This window comes from Emys orbicularis, chromosome 2 (genome assembly GCF_028017835.1).
Source record: "Emys orbicularis isolate rEmyOrb1 chromosome 2, rEmyOrb1.hap1, whole genome shotgun sequence".
Lineage (NCBI taxonomy): Eukaryota > Metazoa > Chordata > Testudines > Emydidae > Emys > Emys orbicularis.
The window spans coordinates 165,017,120-165,037,994 of NC_088684.1; the positions used below are offsets into that span (position 1 = coordinate 165,017,120).

The 20,875-nt window shown below is 48.0% G+C and overlaps 1 protein-coding gene across 1 annotated transcript in view; it reads right to left on the reverse strand.

Moving 5' to 3' along the window:
- The window catches only part of MTRR (5-methyltetrahydrofolate-homocysteine methyltransferase reductase), a 119,461-nt gene extending 98,690 nt beyond the window's left edge, over window positions 1-20,771 (reverse strand). The window contains exons 1-3 of the mRNA XM_065399271.1: window positions 20,708-20,771; window positions 8,685-8,839; window positions 163-316 (exon numbers count right to left, since the gene is read on the reverse strand). Coding sequence (XP_065255343.1) covers window positions 163-316; window positions 8,685-8,828 — 298 coding nt within the window. The 5' untranslated portion in view covers window positions 8,829-8,839; window positions 20,708-20,771. The remainder of the gene's footprint in view (window positions 1-162; window positions 317-8,684; window positions 8,840-20,707) is intronic.
- Window positions 20,772-20,875: the final 104 nt, after the last annotated feature.

The window sequence follows — 20,875 nt, forward strand, 5'->3', positions numbered from 1 at the left end:
AATGGTATCCCTTATACCTTCACAACTATGAATAGGCTTATTTACTATTTTAAAAATTACTTAAAAGATACCACACTACAGTGGGGACAATATAGTGACAAATTAATTTCTGATAGTGATATAAAAGTGCAGGAAAAGGTGACACAGGAAATACTGTATTACCTAACAATCCATAACGTAGATGTGCAAAATGATCAGGTGGCAGGGTCTTGTTTTTAATTTCCTTAACAAACTTGCAAGCTGTGTCTGGAGGGTCTCCAGTACCAGTAGTGGAAATAACAATAACAAGAGGGTCCTTTTCTGTTACCAGATTATACTACAAAAAAAGTGGAAAAAAGGCAAATTAAAAAGAATAACCCAATACACATTTATAGTCAAGTCAAAGAGTTGATCCTGGCAGTGTTGTTTTTTACAATTGGATGGTTTCTCACTTTCCTCCCTATCCCACATTGTTATGCTCTCTTCTCTTTTCTTCCATATCTGCATGAGACCATAGTAAGCCTTCTAAATAATGACAAGTTTATTTGGGGGATGCAACATTCTCTCACTGTGAATTACTTTTTGTGTTTGTAACCTCTTGTTTATTAACCTATTCTAACATGTGAAACAGTTTGTATAGAAGAAGAAAAGAAAAAAAGACTATCAGATTGCATGAACTCATGTCAGAAGTCTGAACTGCCTTGTCATCTCTTAACTCTATGATGTATGTACAATTAACCTAAAGAATGCCAGTGGTGTTACACAACAGATCAGTGTTCATTTCTTTTTGTACAAGATGTAAACAGCACTGTCTTGCAGTACGGTAAAAAAAACCTGCACTCAGTAACATTACAAAAATCTTATGAAACAGGATGAGAGGGGTAAAGTGTGAAAGCAATACACGGGTATCCATACTAATACTGTGAAATAATGGCATCTGCACATTTAGGGTCAAATTTTCAACAAGTCTTTAATCTCACACCATTTGTATGGCCAATCAATTAAAGGCAAAATTCTGAGCACATCATTACTTGCATATCCAAAGATGAGGTGTTTTGAAAATGTGGCCCTTTTAAAGTATCTGCCCACCTATCATTTGGAAAATGCATCTTTTGCATATCTCCCTTTTAACTGATTGTTTGTTAAGTGTTATATGTTGCTTTCACAAGAACTACTTAATCAACTCTGGCATTTATTTACATGCATCTGAAATTCTCAGGTGAAAACAATTCAGCTTGTTTGATGAGTCAAGTTGTCCATAGCAAGAAAAAAAGTGGTTGCAGCTGCACTGTGAGCTTAGTGGCAAAAGCATATCAACTGTCAGTTTGATTAATCAGACATCTACACCCTCTAAAATATCCCTGCAGGGTAAGTTTGGAATCACATGAACAGCTAGCAGTTCACATGAAAAAGACAATTTTAATTTAAACACATTCCAAGTGCTTTTATTTAAACAAAATGCTTAAATTTAAATATTAAGGTTCTGACAAGTTATAAATAACGGTTACGAGACAGATGTACAGTATCTAGCTCAGGCTACTAGTTCCTAATTTAAGCATCTATAGTACAGACAATAGGAGGTCTTATCATAAGGGCAGTGTTAGGTCTTAATTTAGAACTTAAGATTTTGTGGGACTTTTTTCATACCCATAATAATGTAAATTGCTAGGTCTTCCGCCTCTTTCTCAAGGCACACAAAAACACCACTCGCACAGACCCAGTCCCATTATATAATTCTAAAAATTTCTAAATTACGAATGAAGGCAAGCAAACAAGATCTATCAGGACATTTTTTTTTTTTTTTTTGCAACTTTTCATATAACTTGTTTTAGCTGTTTCCAATATAAATTGTAAAACTAAAAACTGAAATGTATTTCTGTTCAGATGCTGTTTTACACCCTGAACTCAACCCCTCAGACAAAGCCAGCTATAATGTTTATAATATAGCTGTGCAGGAATAAACCCACAATGAGGACAAAACATCTTCTTTTTCTTTGTACATATCAGAATCAAAATAATAATGCTTAAAAAGAGTCTTCCATCAGTCCACAGGCAAGGTTGGCAAGGCTGGCATTAAGTCACATACAGCTCTGCAGAACCACAAACCCTTAGGACGTGCTCTGGGTAAGAGGACTTGCATACTATACAGAAGAGTCAAGACCCTTCCATAATTTGCTGAGGTCTCATGCACATACATTATGGCATAAATCCCTCCCCTTTAGTGCTTTCGGAACTATCCCTGTAGCAGGCCCATTGGAGTCACTAAGGGTATGTCTACACTGCAAAAAAGCACTGCAGCAGCAAGTCTCAGAGCTTGGGTCCACAGACTCGGGCTCACAGTACAGCACTACAAATAGCCATGCAGAGGTTTTGGCTCAGGCTAGAGCTCAGGCTCTGAACTCTGAACCCCACCCTCCTACCAAAGGCTTCAGAGCCTGAGCTCCAGCCTGAGTTGGAATGTCTACACAGCTATTTTATTGACCTAGTGTGATCCCCGCAAGCCTGAACATGTAGACCTTGGCACTGAAAGTTGTTGGTTGTTGTTTTTTCCCCCCCAGTGCAGATATACCATAAAAGCATCAGAGATGCCCTGGCAGCTTAGCTGTTGTTGCTAGGCCATATGCCACCCTCCAGCTGAGGTCACTCCTGAGTGCCCAATGCTAGGTCGAGACCTTCTCTCCCTGCACTCTCAGATGCTGGCTTCTGTGCTACCCTCTAAGTGCAAAGTCAGGAGGTAAAAAAGAGAAGAGGTGGCATGGGGCATGCTCTGTCCTTGCCTTAATGGGTGAGTGTGTGCATGCACAGCTGCATGGAAGTGCTTATAGGAGACATCAGAAAATTGTTATGCCCCTTTCCCTATTGGGAAAATTAGTTTAACTCAGCTAGCTGTTAGTCCCTGACATGACACAAGGGAATTTTGCCCCTCGGGCCTCCCATGTCGGACGTCACACAAGGCCCCACAAAACCTAGGCCTAGCCCTGGTATATTTTTCCCTGATTTGTCCTAGCCAAATAGAAGACCTCTCCATTCAGGTACAGCTGTTCTCTGGACAAGGAGTGAGGGAACTTGTAGTTGAAGAGATCTGCAAAACTATATAAATTGTCATCTTCTCTTATCAAAACAAATAATAAACTTTCAAAAAATTCTCACATATGCGCAACATTTCATCTCATCAGTAATTCACAGCTCGGTGCCAACTTGCCATGTCTGACAAAATAGACTTGTTCCAGTAGCAGGCCACCTCCAGCCAAACAGGCCTGGAGATGCCCCCACATCAATCTGTAGAGAGTGTGGAAGGAAGAGACAACTGCTCTTAAGTAGATTGGAGGCTCCCTCACCCAGGGCCGGCGCTTCCACTAGGCGACCCTAGGCGGTCGCCTAGGGCGGCAGGATTTGGGGGGCGGCATTTTGCTGCCCTCGGCGGAAATTCGGCGGTGGGGGGTCCTTCCGCTCCGGGTCTTCGGCGGAAATTCGGCGGCGGGTCCTTCACTCGATCCGGGACCCGCCGCCAAAGTGCCCTGAAGAAACGGAGCAGAAGGACCCCCGCCGCCGAATGCTCAGAGGAGGAGCGCTGCCGCCTAGGGTGGCAAAAACCCTGGTGCAGCTCCTGCCCTCACCTTTTGGGTTTGCTTTATGTTCTTTCCATAAGAATTGTTAATGTGTATAAAATACACAAGATGTGCTACTGTAAGTAACATTACACAATAAGAAGCTCTGCTGCCAAACAAGTAGTACTTCCCATAAAGATGACATGAGAACAGTAAATAGTTTACCTTTGTGTTCTCTGTTGCTCCTTTGATTACATGAAAATATCACCCATCCCTGATTTCCAAAACAGGTTTTGTTTTCTGCTTATTTATTTCCCCAGGAATATCAGGAATGTCAAGTTTTATCTTTTCTGTTCTTGTTGGAGGACCCAGATGTGTGGATTTGGTCCTTTCACAACCTTTAACAGAGGCCTTGGCTACACTTGCAGCTGTACAGCGCTGTGAGTTAAACCTGTCTTCGAACAGCTGAGTAGGGAAAGCGCTGCAGTCTGTCCACATTGACAGCTGCCAGCGCACTGTCGTGGCCACATTTGCGGCAATTGCAGCGCCATTGGGAGCGGTGCATTATGGGCAGCTATCCCACAGAGCACCTCTTCCCATTTTGGTGCCGTGGGTTGTGCGAAGGGGGCGTGGGTGCGGGGGATTCTGGGTCCTGTCCCAACGCCCCGTGATGCATCGCTTCGCATCCCAGAAATCCCTTTGTTTCCGTCCACCTTTGGCGCCATCTTTCAACGGTTTCTGTGCAGCGCGATCTGTCTGCGGGAAATGGAGTCTGAACTCCTGAGGCATATGCTGACGAGTCTCGCCAGCACGTCACGTTTGGCTGTCGAACTATTCCTTAAGATCCAAAGTGACAGTGAGAGTGAGTAGTCCGACAATGCTATCGAGCCGCGTAACGCGTACGACACGAAATTGCTTGTGGCATTCATGGATATGCTCAGCACCGTGGAACGCTGCTTTTGGGCTCGGGAAACAAGCACTGAGTGGTGGGATCACATCGTCATGGAAGTCTGGGATGACGAGCAGTGGCTGCGGAACTTTTGGATGAGAAAAGCCACTTTCATGGGACTGTGTGAGGAGCTCACCCCCACACTGTGGCGCAAGCACACGAGATTGAGAGCTGCCCTGCCAGTGGAGAAGCGGGTGGCTATTGCAATCTGGAAGCTGGCAACTCCAGACAGCTACCGGTTGGTCGCAAACCAGTTTGGAGTGGGAAAGTCGACCGTTGGAATCATGTTGATGCAAGTTTGCAGGGCCATTAATCGCATCCTACTCAGAAGAACCGTGACTCTGGGTAACGTGCAGGATATAGTGGATGGCTTTGCACAAATGGGGTTCCCTGTGGAGGGGCGATAGATGGGACGCACATTACTATTCTGGCACCACCTCACCTAGCATCCGAGTATGTTAATCGGAAGGGGTATTTCTCTATGGTTCTCCAGGCACTTGTGGATCACCGTGGGCGTTTCATTGACATTAACACAGGCTGGCCAGGAAAGGTGCATGATGCACGCATCTTTCGGAACACTTGGCTGTTCAGGAAGCTGCAGACCAGGACTTTTTTCCCAGAGCAGGAGATCACAGTAGGCGAAGTTGAAATGCCCATTGTGATCCTTGGAGACCCCGCTTACCCGTTAATGCGTGGCTCATGAAACCCTACACAGGGAGCCTTGACAGCAGCAAGGAACAGTTCAACTACAGGCTGAGCCGGTGCCGAATGACTATGGAGTGTGCCTTTGGCCATTTAAAGGGCCACTGGCGATCTCTGTATGGGAAGCTGGACTTGGCCAAACACAGCATCCCCGCGGTTATATCCGCGTGCTGTACCCTCCATAATATTTATGAAGGGAAGGGTGAAAGCTTCACTCAGGCATGGACCTCCGAGGTTGAACACCTGGAGGCTGAATTTGCACAGCCAGAGAGCAGGGCTATTACAGGGGCCCAGCGCGGGGCTGCAAGGATTAGGGATGCCTTGAGGGAGCAATTTGAGGCTGAAAACCAGCAGTGATATCTGGTGCCCTGCATGGGAGTGAAGTGCAGTAGTTCCAATCTTTAGGAATCAGTGTTTGCTAAGCAGACTTGCAGTGCCTGTTTATTGCCTGGGCTAAGGAATCTTTTACTTTATGCATGAATAAAGAATGTTTTCAAAGCCAAAAAATCCATTTATTGAAAAGAAAATTTATTTATTGAAAAGAAACACAACTGCTTGGGAATCAGAAAGGGCAAAGGGGTGGAGTGGGGAACGGTACAATCACAGATTTGCGTATGTCCTGTCTGGTGTGCTGTGCAGTGAGTGCTGCACTTCAGGATAGCTATACTGCATGGTGATGGGGGTTGAGTGCAGAGGGTAAGGGTCGTGGTTTTCAGGGCTGGGTGGTGAAGATACTGGTGTTGAAGGCAGCTGGTGGCGTGAAGAACCCAGAAGTTGGGGAAAGTGGGTTGGAGGTAACAGTGGGGCACAAGGGAAAGAGTTTTGGGACAAGGGCTGTAGGGGGGTGGGACGTTTGCGTTTGCGGTACTGCTCCTTCTGCATGGCTACGAGCTCCTGGATAGCATCTGCTTGGCGCTCCAGGATGCTTATGAGCCGATCCATGCTTTGCTGCCGGTGCTCCGTGCTTTGCTGCCGGTGCGCTGCGTTTTCCTGGCGGATCCTGCTTTCTCTCTCCCTCCAGTTCTGTGCTTTTTCATTCTCTTTAATAGATTGCCGCATCACTTCTTGCAGCATGTCTTCTTTGCTTTTTCGCGGTCTCTTCCTGAGTCTTTGCAGTCTCTGAGCAGGCGATAAGAGGGACGGCTGAGGTCTCAAGGTTGTTGCAGCTGTATAGGCAAAATGCAACATTTAACAGAGGCAGCACTGTTTATACCAGACAGAGTAATGATTTCTCCCGCACTTAAGGCGGGCGCACACAGGGTCTACACAATAGCATAATTTTCCCATCCCAAACAGAGCACACATAACCCACGGGAGCCTCAAAATGGTGAGTAAGGGGGACTGATTGTTTCAGGGCTGTACTGTCCTCTGGGTTTCTGTGCCTTGGGGAGAGCTAACAGCTGCAGGGGGCACCTACACTGAACACTGTCCCAACATTTTCCACAGGAGTTCATCCTGAACGATATCTCACTGCTGAGGGTGACCTGGGAAGCAAGGGAGGGTCTTCTACTGCAATGCGGCTTCCGCCCCGGCTCATATGCAGCTTGCCTGTGTGCAGCAATGGTCCCCCCGCCCCTCGCGGCACAGTGGCGCGGACACGTTAGCCTGGCTGGAACAAGGACCACTTCTGATAAACCTGCGCAAGCGCATTGCACACGTTCTGGATGAGACATTCGAAGAGATTACCGAGGCCGATTACCGCGATGTGATAAACTACATCAATGCACTATTCTGCATCTAGGCATGCATGCCTAACCCTCCTCTCCCAAAGAGCCCGCACCGAAAAAATTCCTTCCCGAAAAAAAAACCGCTTACCGGGAACCTGCTCTTCTGTTTGTCCTCCACCAAGTACCGGCCACTGAGACTGGCTACCTTCCTCCTGGCTCGAGAAGAGCTCCTGGCTGCATGCCTCCAGGGATTCCAGGATGTCTCCATCCGGCCCACCACCCTCACTCCCGTTTTCCTCCTCCTCCTCCTCCCCTCCCCCCCCACCGGCTCTGAAGTGTCCATGGTGGTGCTCGGAGTGGAGGTGGGGTTAACCCCAAGTATCGCATCCAGCTCTTTGTAGAATCGGCAGGTCGCGGGGGGAGCACCCGAGCGGCCGTTTGCGTCGCGGGCTTTGCGGTAGGCACTCCGCAGCTCCTTCACTTGAATCCTGCACTGCAGGGCGTCCCGGTCATGGCCCCTTTCCATCATGTCCTTTGATACCTTCCCGAAGGTATCGTAATTCCTACGGCTGGAGCGCAGCTGGGACTGGACAGCTTCCTCCCGCCAAACACTGATGAGGTCCAGCAACTCGCCATTGCTCCATGCTGGGGCTCACTTGGCACGTGGAGGCATGGTCACCTGGAAAGATTCGCTGATAGCACTCCACGACATGCCTGGCTGAGCAAAAGGAAGGGGATTTTTAAAATTCCCGGGGAATTTTAAGGGAGGGTCACATGGTTGATTACCTGAGGCCAGGGCAGTAGAGTTTGAACTGATGACCAGAGTGGCTAGAACAGGCATTGTGGGATACTGCCGAATACTTCTGGAGGCCAGTCACAGCGCATTGGGCAGCCACACTGGTGCCGCAGCACTGCAGCGGCGGCGCAATACTCGCTATTCCTCTCGGGGAGGTGGAGTACATGCAGCGCTGCAGCCACGGAGATACAGCGCTGCAAATGCCTTGCCAGTGTGGACGGGGAGTGAGTTACAGCGCTGGGGGCGGCTTTACAGCACTGTAACTCGCAAGTGTAGCCAAGGCCAGAGACTGTGGGATTCCTGAGTTCTTAAAAACACGTTGGTTTAGAACTCTCTTTACTAGATAGGTGTAACAGACAAACAAAACAAAACCCCCAAAGAATTTTAATCATTCTGAATCTAAATCACAACCCCTCTCTATCAGGTCCTTACTTCCTTGGTAGCACTGATATCATGAGTCATCCTTAGCAACTGTAAATTCGCTTATGTCAACAACGCTAGACTGGATGACTTAGTGGGATTCTACAAACCACAGAGATAAACCTGCATGTATCTGACTGCTGTATTGGGATCTATGTATATATAGAACCCAGCCTGTTCTTTGGGCATTGTCGTAATACAAACAATAAATAAGACCAAAAAAATTGTGGTGCTTTTTTTTTTTTAAATGATATGGCCTCCCATTCACTAAGTACTGAATTAATTCCAGCAACTCATTTCTGCATGTCTAAGAATCATTTCAACAGGCCACTTTAATGCCAGTATAGAGACACACACAGAAGAATATTCATATACTCATTTACTACTCTAAGCAAACCATTAACCATAAAAAGGATACATTTGCTACAAGGCTAGTGGAAGCCTCAGTTTGTACTGATCCGAACCACTGACATGGATGTTATGAAAATGTAAATGTACATGATATACTCTCTTCTCTATGCATGCACATAGCTTCCATTACCGTTAGTGGCTACTATAGGAGCACACAGAGGAAAATACATTTCTTAAAAGTCTATTTTCCAAACCAGCATAGAGTATCTCACCTTGTCAGACTCAGTTATACAGTGAATATCAGGTTCAAATCCATGTGCATCTGCCTGCTGGCATATTTCCTCAGCTATGGCTTTTGCCTGTCCCTTCTGTGTTGCATAAAGCAGCAAAAACCTCCTCTTTATTTCACAGCACATTTTTAACTATACTGCAGAAAGGAAAAGGAAAGGAAGGTTTACTTCATACAAAGAAATCGAAGCCTGACCATTTATAGAAAAATAGATACCTGGTTTTTACATTAAATATGCAGACCAAGGGGCCTAGACTAGAGGGAGTTCCATGCAGATTGAACCCTATGCCTACACAAAGGTCCTTGCAGGATTGAGGCTTGAAGGACCAGTTGGTGACAGCAACACACCATATTCATGTGGGCTTTCATTGACTTTACTTGGAAACAAAGCAACAGAGCAATGATTCTCACAAAAAGGAATGCTGCTATTTGTCACATGATCCCTTATTTCCCACAGAAAATTGGTGTATATTTTGACGTATTTTTGGAGTTTGCATAAGAGAAATGGGTGGACATTTGGTGACGCCAACAGCATAAACATACAAACAAGTGCAATTTGTTTCTTGTCTTAAAAAAAAGTAAGCTTTCCCAACGCAAGTAACTTCTGCTCTAGCCACTGTAGGCCAAATCCTAAAGCCCTTATACACAGGTCAAAAATCTACTGAAGTCAACAGGTGTTTTCCAGGAATAATGACTTCAGCATTTGGCTCTGTACTTTATTATTATTCTTTACTCCATGATTCAAAAACTAAGTATTTCTAATAAACAGCAAAAATATCAGTATGTTTTTCCTTAGAATGAGAATATATATTAAAGCGATCAAAGCAATCCCTAATATGAAATGTGATTCCCTCCCCAAATATACATTAGGGTTTTTATTTTTATTTTTTTTGGGGGGGGGGTTACAACCCACAGCATATATTATGTTTTCTCCTTTAATAAAAAAAAAAAAGTTACTTTACACAAACTATTCTCTTTTAAGATTTTCTTTTATGTGCATGTCAAAATTCTAAAACACCTTTAGACAGGAGAAGGAAGATTACTGGAACTGGCAAGTAAAAATGACAATGGGCTTGTACCTTCTATATATACTGTAAATTAATCCTTTGTACATTAATCTTCTGTGTCACCATTTTGTTGCTGCTATGAAACTCCAATAAAAACTCTTGTGACTATAGTTACTGTGCTAACTGAACATGTATTAAAGTAAATGTCGTCTTTGAAAGAGGTTTTTCATATGCTCAGATCTGATTTCTCATCATTATTGCATTTTCCCCTGCACACCAACATGATCAATTACAGCAGACTCTCAATTTATGATTCACGTGCTTTGGTATATTGAAGCCTGTAACAAAATGACAACTGCATTTTCCTCTCTTGCCCCTGGGAAACAGGATCTACACCAAGCACAGTCTGAGTACAAAAAAGCACTGCATGTCTGGTGCTCTACTGATAAGACAGGATATTGCTCTCCACAGTTTTATTGCAGGTAATGTGTGACAGTAATCCTTTACTGCTTTAAGTAGTCCTATAAATTAGAGTGGCTGAACCAAGAGATAACTGTTAGTGGTACAGTGCTGGTACCATGCCTCAAGTCGCATAAATGATGGGGAAAGTAACTACTGAGAGGAAATAAACCTCTCATTGCATTTTGGTGTATTAAAATACAACATTTTTACATAATATTTAATATTAATAATTATGAAGACCTCTTCAAACAAATCTGTCTGAATTTGCAACCTGTGAGAAATAAGTTTTACACACAAAACAAAGGTACAAATTTACCTTTTTTCCTTTTCAACAGGAATTACATAGGGTATATCATGTATGTTAAAGATTGTATTTTTTTAAAAAAAATTAAGAACTCTCATGATATTTGATTGTAATATTGCCACATAAATACTTTATATGGATTCAGACTGCAAATCCAAATCCTGTACATTAATCCTGATTGGCTTCCCCTCCCTCTGAATGAGGTGAAATTGCATTTCAAGAGGCTAAGTGTCTGTTCCTTCTAAACTTTTACTTTTCACATCCTCAAAGAGACAACTCCTTTGCCTGATGCCACAATGCAACCACATTTATGCTGAAATATAGATATTCTTCTACATTAGCTCATGTACTGGAACTAAAGGGTAACTGGCTGACAGGCTTTTTGAATCATTCTGAATGGAAAACACATCAGTATTTAAGCTTTAGCAAGGGGGAAAGCATATTGGTATTCTAGGACCTCAGAATACAACAATGTAAACATGGATCATCATCAGCATTTCTCTCCATAGCTCCACAAATACAGAAACCATCTGTGGGGCAAGACTTTCGCTCATCAGAGACTCATCTGATCTCAAATGATCTCACTAGACCAGTGGTTCTCAACCCGCAGGTCGTATGTGGCCCAATTAGCACACAGCTGCGGCCTAGCTGCGTGCTAAAGGCCGCAGGGCCTGTGTGGCGGGGTCCGGGTTGCCAGGCTGCCCTGCCTGCGTGGCAGGGTCTGGGTTGCCAGGCTGCCCTGCCTGCGCGCTGGGGTCTGCGGCCGCCCTGCCCTGCAGCGGGGTCCGCTCCTGGCCCCACTCTATGGATGGGTCTCTGGGTGGGGCTGGGGCGCTGGGCATAGGCACCCTGGGGGGTTTGGGAGGGACGCTGTGGTTCTGAACCTGCAGCCCAGGTAACACATTTTAGGCCACATATGCAGCCCACATGATAAATAGGTTGAGAACCACAGCATTAGACCTATCTGGTGAGAAGTGAATAGTTTAATCAAATTAAATCCAGAAAAAAAGCCTCTGAAATATAAATCCATATAAACAAAATACCAGCTGTACATAGTCCTCAACTTGTGGACATTTGTGTCAACCTGATTTGTTTTTCAACTGATGGCAACGGACGGGGCTTGAACCATTACTGGCAATAGGACTAAACAGATGCAAAAGTTTAAGGGAGGGAGGGCCAGTGAAGTCCATGGGTGATGCCTTGGTGAGAATCCCACCTCCCCAGGTACCAGGATTTCTACCAGAATGCTTTCCCTGGCCCTGCACATAGGATCCATCTTTCTTCTCTGCATATAGCCTAGTAAGTGACTAAGGACAGTAGAGTTAAGAACACCAAAGTTACGAACTGACCGGTCAACCACACACATAATTTGGAACCGGAATTACACAATCAGACAGCAGCAGAGGCAAAACAAAAACAAACAAAAAAACAGTACAATACTGTGTTAAATGTAAACTACTAAAATAGTAAAGAGAAAGTTTAAACAAATATTTGACACAGTAAGGAAACTGTTTGTGCTTGTTTCATTTAAATTAAGATGGTTAAAACAACATTTTTATTCTGAGTAGTAAAGTTTAAAACAGTATTAAGTCAATATTCAGTTGTAAACTTTTGAAAAAAGAACCATAACATTTTGTTCAGAGTTACAAACATTTCAGAGTTATGAGCAACCTCCATTCCCGAGGTGTTCGTAACTCTGAAGTTCTACAGTGTGAAGCTTCACTACCTCTGGCTGTGAGAAGGGAAGAAGAGCTTTCTCCCTCCACATCAAAGTCTGACTACTGTGGGAGCAGAGCTCTATTCTACCCCTCCTCCAACCAATGATTTTTGGGCCACCATCCTCTTCCTTCTCCATGAAGAGCTCCAGTGTTTACACTGCTGCTCACAACTTTCCCAAGCAGCACAAGAGCAAAACTGATAGATGACTGGTGCCTCTCCACAACTTTCCCAAGCTGCGCTGGCTCCCTCTGGCTGCTCTCCCTAGCAGCCAGGCCCTGGAGCCACTCCTAGATGCCCATGCCTGGTGCAGCACAGCAGCTGCCTGGGAGAGTGCCTGGCTGTGACTGGGGCTTGGCTTCCAGGACAGAGGCTGAGCAAGTCAGAGCTTCCCCGCCCCGCCCTCTTAGAGTCGGCTCTTGTCCCCAGAACCTGAGCCTGGGCAGGGAGCGGTGGCAGCAGCAGCCTGCTCCCTGCCTAGGCTCGACTTATGGGGACAGGAGACAATTCTGAGCATGCTGGAGGGGTGGGGGTGCTCTAATTTGCTCAGCCACTGTCCCCAGAAGCTGAGCAAGGGCGGGGGGCAGCCTGCCACAGCCAGGCGCTCTCCCAGTCAGCAACTGAACTGCACCAGGCAGCAACCCAGGCAGCGTGGCTGGAAGAGGCTCTGGCCCCGCCCCTTCATCTCCCCATCCGGGCCGGCTGCTGGAGGGGCACTTGGCCCTTTGTGCACCTCCCACGAGTCTCCTCTGAACAGGTCAAGGTACCTGTGTTAGTCTAGTAAAACTACACGCTATCTTGACAACAGGCTTACTTCAGTTATTTATCTTTGAATACTGCCAACTTTTTTTTTTTAATTTAAAAACTACAAAAGGACCTTATTTCATCTGTCCTGAATTAGAATACTGTTGGTCAGAAATATTCCAAGACCCTGCCACACAAAGAAGCTAACTGAAGCCTACACGACTCACATAAAACAACAGTGACTCACACTGGTGAATATCTTGTACAGTGCAGGATATGTACCTGAACTGACACTATTGTCTGTACTCTTCTTCCTTTCCTGTACATACTCAAAAGGCAGTAGGTCAATTCATTTAGGCTATAGGTTCCAAATGAAAGATAATAAAATTGAATAATACTAAAGTGTCATATTTTGACAGCAATGCCTTTTAACCTCACCACATTCACATCTGTTGACACTTACATGCCCCAAAACAACAAAGTATTCTAAACAGTGAAAACAGCAAGACAGAGATTTGTTTGCCCTCCTGCCTGCCTGTAACCCAAAGAACCCCTCAATGCCCACTGACATAGGGCCTACTCTACTAAAACTGATATATGGCCTGACATTCACTACCTCCAACACCACACTGTTGTTGTAATATGTATCCAAAAGGTATCTTGTAATGTATCATATGCAGAGATGAGCTGGAGCCGGTTCCCACCGGTTCACGGGAACCGGTTGTTAAATTTAGACGCCCTTTTAGAACCGGTTGTCCCACGAGGGACAACCAGTTCAAAAAGGGCTTTTAAATTTAACAAAAGCTCCAGCAGCTCCCTGCCCTTCCCCCAGCCCCAGCTCACCTCACTCCGCCTCTGCCTCCTCCCCTGAACGCTCCCCCGGCTGCCCGCGAATCAGCTGTTCATGCGGGAAGCCTGGGAGGGCTGAGAAGGAAGCAGCGGTTTCCCGCAGGTGAGCTGGGGCAGGAGGGTGGGGGCGCGTGGAGGGCTCCAGGGGCCGCACGGCTCCGGGCATTCCAGCTCCGGCCCCCACCTCCAGGCAGCATGGTAAGGGGGCAGGGAGCGGGTGTTTGATAGAGGGCAGGGGAGTTGGGGGGGATGGATTAGTGTCGGGGCAGTCAGAGGGCAGGGAACAGGGGGATTGAATGGGGGCAAGGGTCCCAGGGGGGCAGTCAGAAAGGAGCAGGGGTTGGATGGGGCAGTGGGGAGCAGTCAGGGGCAGGGATTCCAGGGGCAGTCAGGGGACAGATAGAAGGGGTGGTTGGATGGGGCAGGGGTCCCGGGGGGCCATCAGGAATGAGAGGAGGGGTTGGATGGGGTGGCAGGGGGCAGTCAGGGGACAGGGAAGGGGGGTGGATGGGGCAAGGGTCCTGGGGCGGGGAGCTGTCAAGGAACGTGGGAGGTTGGATGGGGCAGGAGTCCCGGGGGCGGGGGGGGCATGACCCCCTCGTGGGGTGAGGAGGAGGGAACCGGTTGTTAATATTTTGGCAGCTCATCACTGATATATGTAAACCAATGAAAGGCTGGTCATGAACATGATTGTGTGAAGTATGTATCTGTTGTGTGTAAACTCTGCAGCTGAACGCCACCTCCTGGGTCCTAGCGCCAGTCGTGCTCCCCTTGTGCGTGCTGGGAACCTTCCTGTTTTCTGTGCAACAGTGAGTGCCCACAGTGGGGCAGGGTGGGGGGGGGGGGGGAATGAGGGGGAAGAGACAGTGTGGAAGGAATGGGGTGGAATAGGGCAGGGGGAGGGGAATGTGGGAGTGAGGCATAGCTGCTGGAACTAGGGGTGTGGGGGTGCTGCCGTACCCCCCCTGGAGCAAGGGACAGGGCTGGGAAAGGCAGATGAGAGGGGGAAGAAAAGGGATAGGGGAATCCCAAGGGGAAGCAGGAGCCCGGCCTGCAGCATCCCCTCAGCAGCAGCTGGGGCTCCCCCGTTAAGCAGGCCCATCGAACCCTCAGCCTGACAAGCCCTACCCCCCTACACCTGGACCCGACCCCCACCCCATTGAGCCCCAACCAGCTGCACCTGGACCCCCACCCCATCAAGCCCCTCTCCCCCAACACCCGCCCCACCAAGCCCCATCTCCCCACACACCCCTGCTGAGCCCCAACCACCTTCACCTGGATCCCCTACATCATCTCATTGCCCCTGCACCCGGAACCCCACAACAAGCCCCTGTGCATCCAGATCTCCCACTGAGCCAGCCACACCCAGATTGCCCCACAGATGGATCGCCCACACTAAACCCTTCCACACTTGGATCCTGCTGGGCTGAGTCTGCCCACCTACAGCTGGCATGCCTGGTGCAGAGGGGCAGGGCCCTGGGGTGTTTCTGGGGCAGGTCCGTCCCTTGCACTGTGTCAGGGTCAGGTGAAGCCTCACTGCCGAGTCCCTGTACCGGGGGAGGTGGGGGCTGCAGGGTGATCTCCCACATCAATGGAGCCAGTGGCCTATGCTCCCCCCTGACATGCTGGAGCCACATTTATTTATTGACAAATAAAATTTGCAGAATTTTAGAGTATTGTGTGCATAATCTTTATTTTTTTGGCAAGATTTTTTAATTTTTTTGGCACAGAATTCCCTCAGGAGTAAGCAAAGTCCTCACTTGCTGAGGCAGAGGGGTGTGGCTTACAGTTGTGGGTATCCTGAACAAAACATCACATTGCCAACCAAAGACAAGTTGTATTGCAAATGACACATAAGAAACTCACTGAGATGCTTTGGGGAAGTAAATGTATACAGTTCACATGTTCAAAATACACTGTGCAGGCATACAGTGTGGACACAGCCTACAGAAGTCAACAGCAGCAGGGGACAGGCTCAAACAAAAAACAAGGTGACAGAGTTCAAAGCACAATTATTGCTTAATCTGCACAATTATTGACCCATCTGAGGGAAGGGAGCAGAAGGAGACTCCACCGATTGGAAGGCAAAAGATGCACTGTCCTAGGGATGGGGGTTCCACGACCACCACTCCCAAGAGGAGGAGGAGGGTGGTGGTGGTCGGGGACTCCCTCCTCAGGGGGACTGAGTCATCTATCTGCCGCCCCGACCGGGAAAACCGAGAGGTCTGCTGCTTGCCAGGAGCTAGGATACACGATGTGACGGAGAGACTGCCGAGACTGCACAATCAAGCACATCAAGCCCTCGGATCGCTACCCCTTCCTGCTTCTCCACATGGGCACCAATGATACTACCAAGAATGACCTTGAGCGGATCACTGCAGACTATGTGGCCCTGGGAAGAAGGATAAAGGAGTTTGAGGCGCAAGTGGTGTTCTCGTCCATCCTCCCTGTGGAAGGAAAAGGCCTGGGTAGAGACCGTCGAATCGTGGAAGTCAACGAATGGCTACGCAGGTGGTGTCGGAGAGAAGGCTTTGGATTCTTCGACCATGGGATGGTGTTCCAAGAAGGAGGAGTGCTGGGCAGGGACGGGCTCCACCTAACGAAGAGAGGGAAGAGCATCTTCGCCAGCAGGCTGGCTAACCTAGTGAGGAGGGCTTTAAACTAGGTTCACCGGGGGAAGGAGACCAAAGCCCTGAGGTAAGTGGGGAAATGGGATCCTGGGAGGAAGCACAAGCAGGAGAGCGCAAGAGGGGAGGACTCCTGTCTCATACTGAGAAAGAGGGACGATCAGTGAGTTATCTTAAGTGCCTATACACAAATGCAAGAAGCCTGGGAAACAAGCAGGGAGAACTGGAAGTCCTGGCACAGTCAGGGAACTATGATGCGATTGGAATAACAGAGACTTGGTGGGATAACTCACATGACTGGAGTACTATCATGGATGGATATAAACTGTTCAGGAAGGACAGGCAGGGCAGAAAAGGTGGGGGAGTTGCATTGTATGTAAGAGAGGAGTATGACTGCTCAGAGCTCCGGTATGAAACTGCAGAAAAACCTGAGTGTCTCTGGATAAAGTTGAGAAGTGTGAGCAACAAGGGTGATGTTGTGGTCGGAGTCTGCTAGAGACCACCAGACCAGGGGGATGAGGTGGACGAGGCTTTCTTCTGGCAACTAGCAGAAGTTGCTAGATCGCAGGCCCTGGTTCTCATGGGAGACTTTAATCACCCTGATATCTGCTGGAAGAGCAATACAGCGGTGCACAGACTATCCAGGAAGTTTTTGGAAAGTGTAGGGGACAATTTCCTGGTGCAAGTGCTGGAGGAACCAACTAGGGGCAGAGCTTTTCTTGACCTGCTGCTCACAAACAGGGAAGAATTAGTAGGGGAAGCAAAAGTGGATGGGAACCTGGGAGGCAGTGACCATGAGATGGTCGAGTTCAGGATCCTGACACAAGGAAGAAAGGAGAGCAGCAGAATACGGACCCTGGACTTCAGAAAAGCAGACTTTGACTCCCTCAGGGAACAGATGGGCAGGATCCCCTGGGAGAATAACATGAAGGGCAAAGGGGTCCAGGAGAGCTGGCTGTATTTTAAAGAATCCTTATTGCGGTTGCAGGAACAAACCATCCCGATGTGTAGAAAGAATAGTAAATATGGCAGGCGACCAGCTTGGCTAAACAGTGAAATCCTTGCTGATCTTAAACGCAAAAAAGAAGCTTACAAGAAGTGGAAGATTGGACAAATGACCAGGGAGGAATATAAAAATATTGCTCAAGCATGCAGGAGTGAAATCAGGAAGGCCAAATCACACTTGGAGTTGCAGCTAGTAAGAGATGTTAAGAGTAACAAGAAGGGTTTCTTCAGGTATGTTAGCAACAAGAAGAAAGTCAAGGAAAGTGTGGGCCCCTTACTGAATGAGGGAGGCAACCTAGTGACCGAGGATGTGGAAAAAGCTAATGTACTCAATGATTTTTTTGCCTCTGTCTTCACAAACAAGGTCAGCTCCCAGACTGCTGCACTGGGCAGCACAATATGGGGAGAAGGTGACCAGCCCTCTGTGGAGAAAGAAGTGGTTCGGGACTATTTAGAAAAACTGGACGTGCACAAGTCCATGGGGCCGGATGCGCTGCATCCGAGGGTGCTAAAGGAGTTGGCGGATGAGATTGCAGAGCCATTAGCCATTATTTTTGAAAACTCATGGCGATCGGGGGAGGTCCCGGATGACTGGAAAAAGGCTAATGTAGTGCCCATCTTTAAAAAAGGGAAGAAGGAAGATCCGGGGAACTACAGGCCAGTCAGCCTCACCTCAGTCCCTGGAAAAATCATGGAGCAGGTCCTCAAGGAATCAATTATGAAACACTTAGAGGAGAGGAAAGTGATCAGGAACAGTCAGCATGGATTCACCAAGGGGAAGTCGTGCCTGACTAACCTAATTACCTTCTATGATGAGATAACTGGCTCTGTGGATGAGGGGAAAGCAGTGGATGTGTTATTCCTTGACTTTAGCAAAGCTTTTGATACGGTCTCCCACAGTATTCTTGCTGCCAAGTTAAAGAAGTATGGGCTGGATGAATGGACTGTAAGGTGGATAGAAAGCTGGCTAGATCGTCGGGCTCAACGGGTAGTGATCAATGGCTCCATGTCTAGTTGGCAGCCAGTTTCAAGCGGAGTGCCCCAAGGGTCGGTCCTGGGGCCGGTTTTGTTTAATATCTTTATTAATGATCTGGAGGATGGTGTGGACTGCACTCTCAGCAAGTTTGCCGATGACACTAAACTAGGAGGCATGGTAGATACACTAGAGGGTAGGGATCGGATACAGAGGGACCTAGACAAATTAGAGGATTGGGCCAAAAGAAACCTGATGAGGTTCAACAAGGACAAGTGCAGAGTCCTGCACTTAGGACGGAAGAATCCCATGCACAGCTACAGACTAGGGACCGAATGGCTAGGTAGCAGTTCTGCAGAAAAGGACCTAGGGGTCACAGTGGACGAGAAGCTGGATATGAGTCAACAGTGTGCTCTTGTTGCCAAGAAGGCTAATGGCATTTTGGGCTGTATAAGTAGGGGCATTGCCAGCAGATCGAGGGACGTGATCGTTCCCCTTTATTCGACATTGGTGAGGCCTCATCTGGAGTACTGTGTCCAGTTTTGGGCTCCACACTACAAGAAGGATGTGGAAAAATTGGAAAGAGTCCAGCGGAGGGCAACAAAAATGATTAGGGGTCTGGAGCGCATGACTTATGAGGAGAGGCTGAGGGAACTGGGATTGTTTAGTCTCCAGAAGAGAAGAATGAGGGGGGATTTGATAGCTGCTTTCAACTACCTGAAGGGGGGTTCCAAAGAGGATGGAGCTAGGCTGTTCTCAGTGGTAGCAGATGACAGAACAAGGAGCAATGGTCTCAAGTTGCAGTGGGGGAGGTCTAGGTTGGATATTAGGAAACACTATTTCACTAGGAGGGTGGTGAAGCACTGGAATGCGTTACCTAGGGAGGTGGTGGAGTCTCCTTCCTTGGAGGTTTTTAAGGCCTGGCTTGACAAAGCCCTGGCTGGGATGATTTAGTTGGGAATTGGTCCTGCTTTGAGCAGGGGGTTGGACTAGATGACCTCCTGAGGTCCCTTCCAACCCTGATATTCTATGATTCTATTATATTTTCCCAGAGAACAGAAAGCTGTTTTAAAAGGGGGGGGGGGGAGGAGGGGATCATACCTTTTCATATTGGTAGGAAGAAGCTTTTATACATGTTGATTCTAAATCAGGACTCAATATCAAAGATAAGAGTGAGGGTATTGTTGAGCCCCAGTCAACCATTCCAATTGAAAGGGCTCCCTTGCCACATTGACAGACCTCTTTGGACCCACCTTTGCCAAGCCAATGAGAGGCAGGTGCCTAACTGTAAAAGCATTAATGAAAGCAGGATATCATGATTAGGAAGCTCATAGGTAAGACTCAATCCAGAAATAAACTGAGAACACAACCCTGGAGTCTTAAAATGTCACCTGGTCTGAATAGGGCTTCTTGTCCTGAAGGATAAAATCTCCTGAATAACGCTGAGTGCGGGGGTCCCCTTCTGCAGGAGAGGAGGAATTGTAAAGACCTAAGAGTCGCCGTTGAGAAGTGCTTCGAGCTCAAGGAAAGGACGATGTAAGAGTCACATGTTATTACAGACAGAGCGGCTCAAATGCAGTTTACCGCATAATCCTCATCACGGAAGAAAATGAATGGCCGGACTATTTTTCAAGTGAGACCTCGGAATAATACGAAGAAGCGAAATTGTGTCTGGAGTTAGAGGGCAGGTCTTCGCTCTAACTCAGCCTTCCAAGAGCCAGATGTGTGAAAAAGACCTAAACTGAGATTAAAAAAAAAACAACCCACTCCGCTTTGAAACCAATTCCCTAGAGCAGCGGTCTCCAAAGCGGGGTGCGCAAGGGGGTCCTTGGGGGCGTGCGGCAGGAGGAGCACGTTTTTTTTCTTTGCTTCGTCAGTTCGGCGCGGCAGGGGGTGCGTGCTCAAAAATTTTTTACTGATAGGGGTGCGAGATCAAAAAACTTTGGAGACCACTGCCCTAGAGAACAGATGTCGCGTGTCACGCCCCCAGACTGCTGGCCAGTCTCAGGAGACAGACTAAAGGGAAGGGACACGGAGGCTGCGCCCCCTTTCACCCGTAGGGACGGTCTCGTCAGCACGAAACGGGATTTAATTCTTTAACCAGGCCCAGGTGTCCCATTATCTCGAGTCCGGGTTTATCGCGGCGGCCGGGCCCCGCGCCGAGGCCGGGCCGCTGAGCAGAGACAGCAGCGACCCCCACCCCCGCCAAGCAGCTACGGGCGCACGGGCCTCACAACGAGCCCAGCCCGCGCGGCCGGCCGCTAACGGTCACCCCGCTCCGAACGCGCTCGCGCCCCGGGAAATGACCCGGCTCCTCACCAGCTCCGCGCTGCCCGGTCTCCCGAGGCCGTCGCGCCGCCCTCACAACCACCGCGCGGAAGAGGTCCCCAGGAGCCAACTGGCGCTTTGCCCGGAGTTGAGTGAGGAGCTGCCCCGCCCCCTTCCTGGCGGAGACGCGACCATGCGGGCGGGGCGGTCACTCCGGGT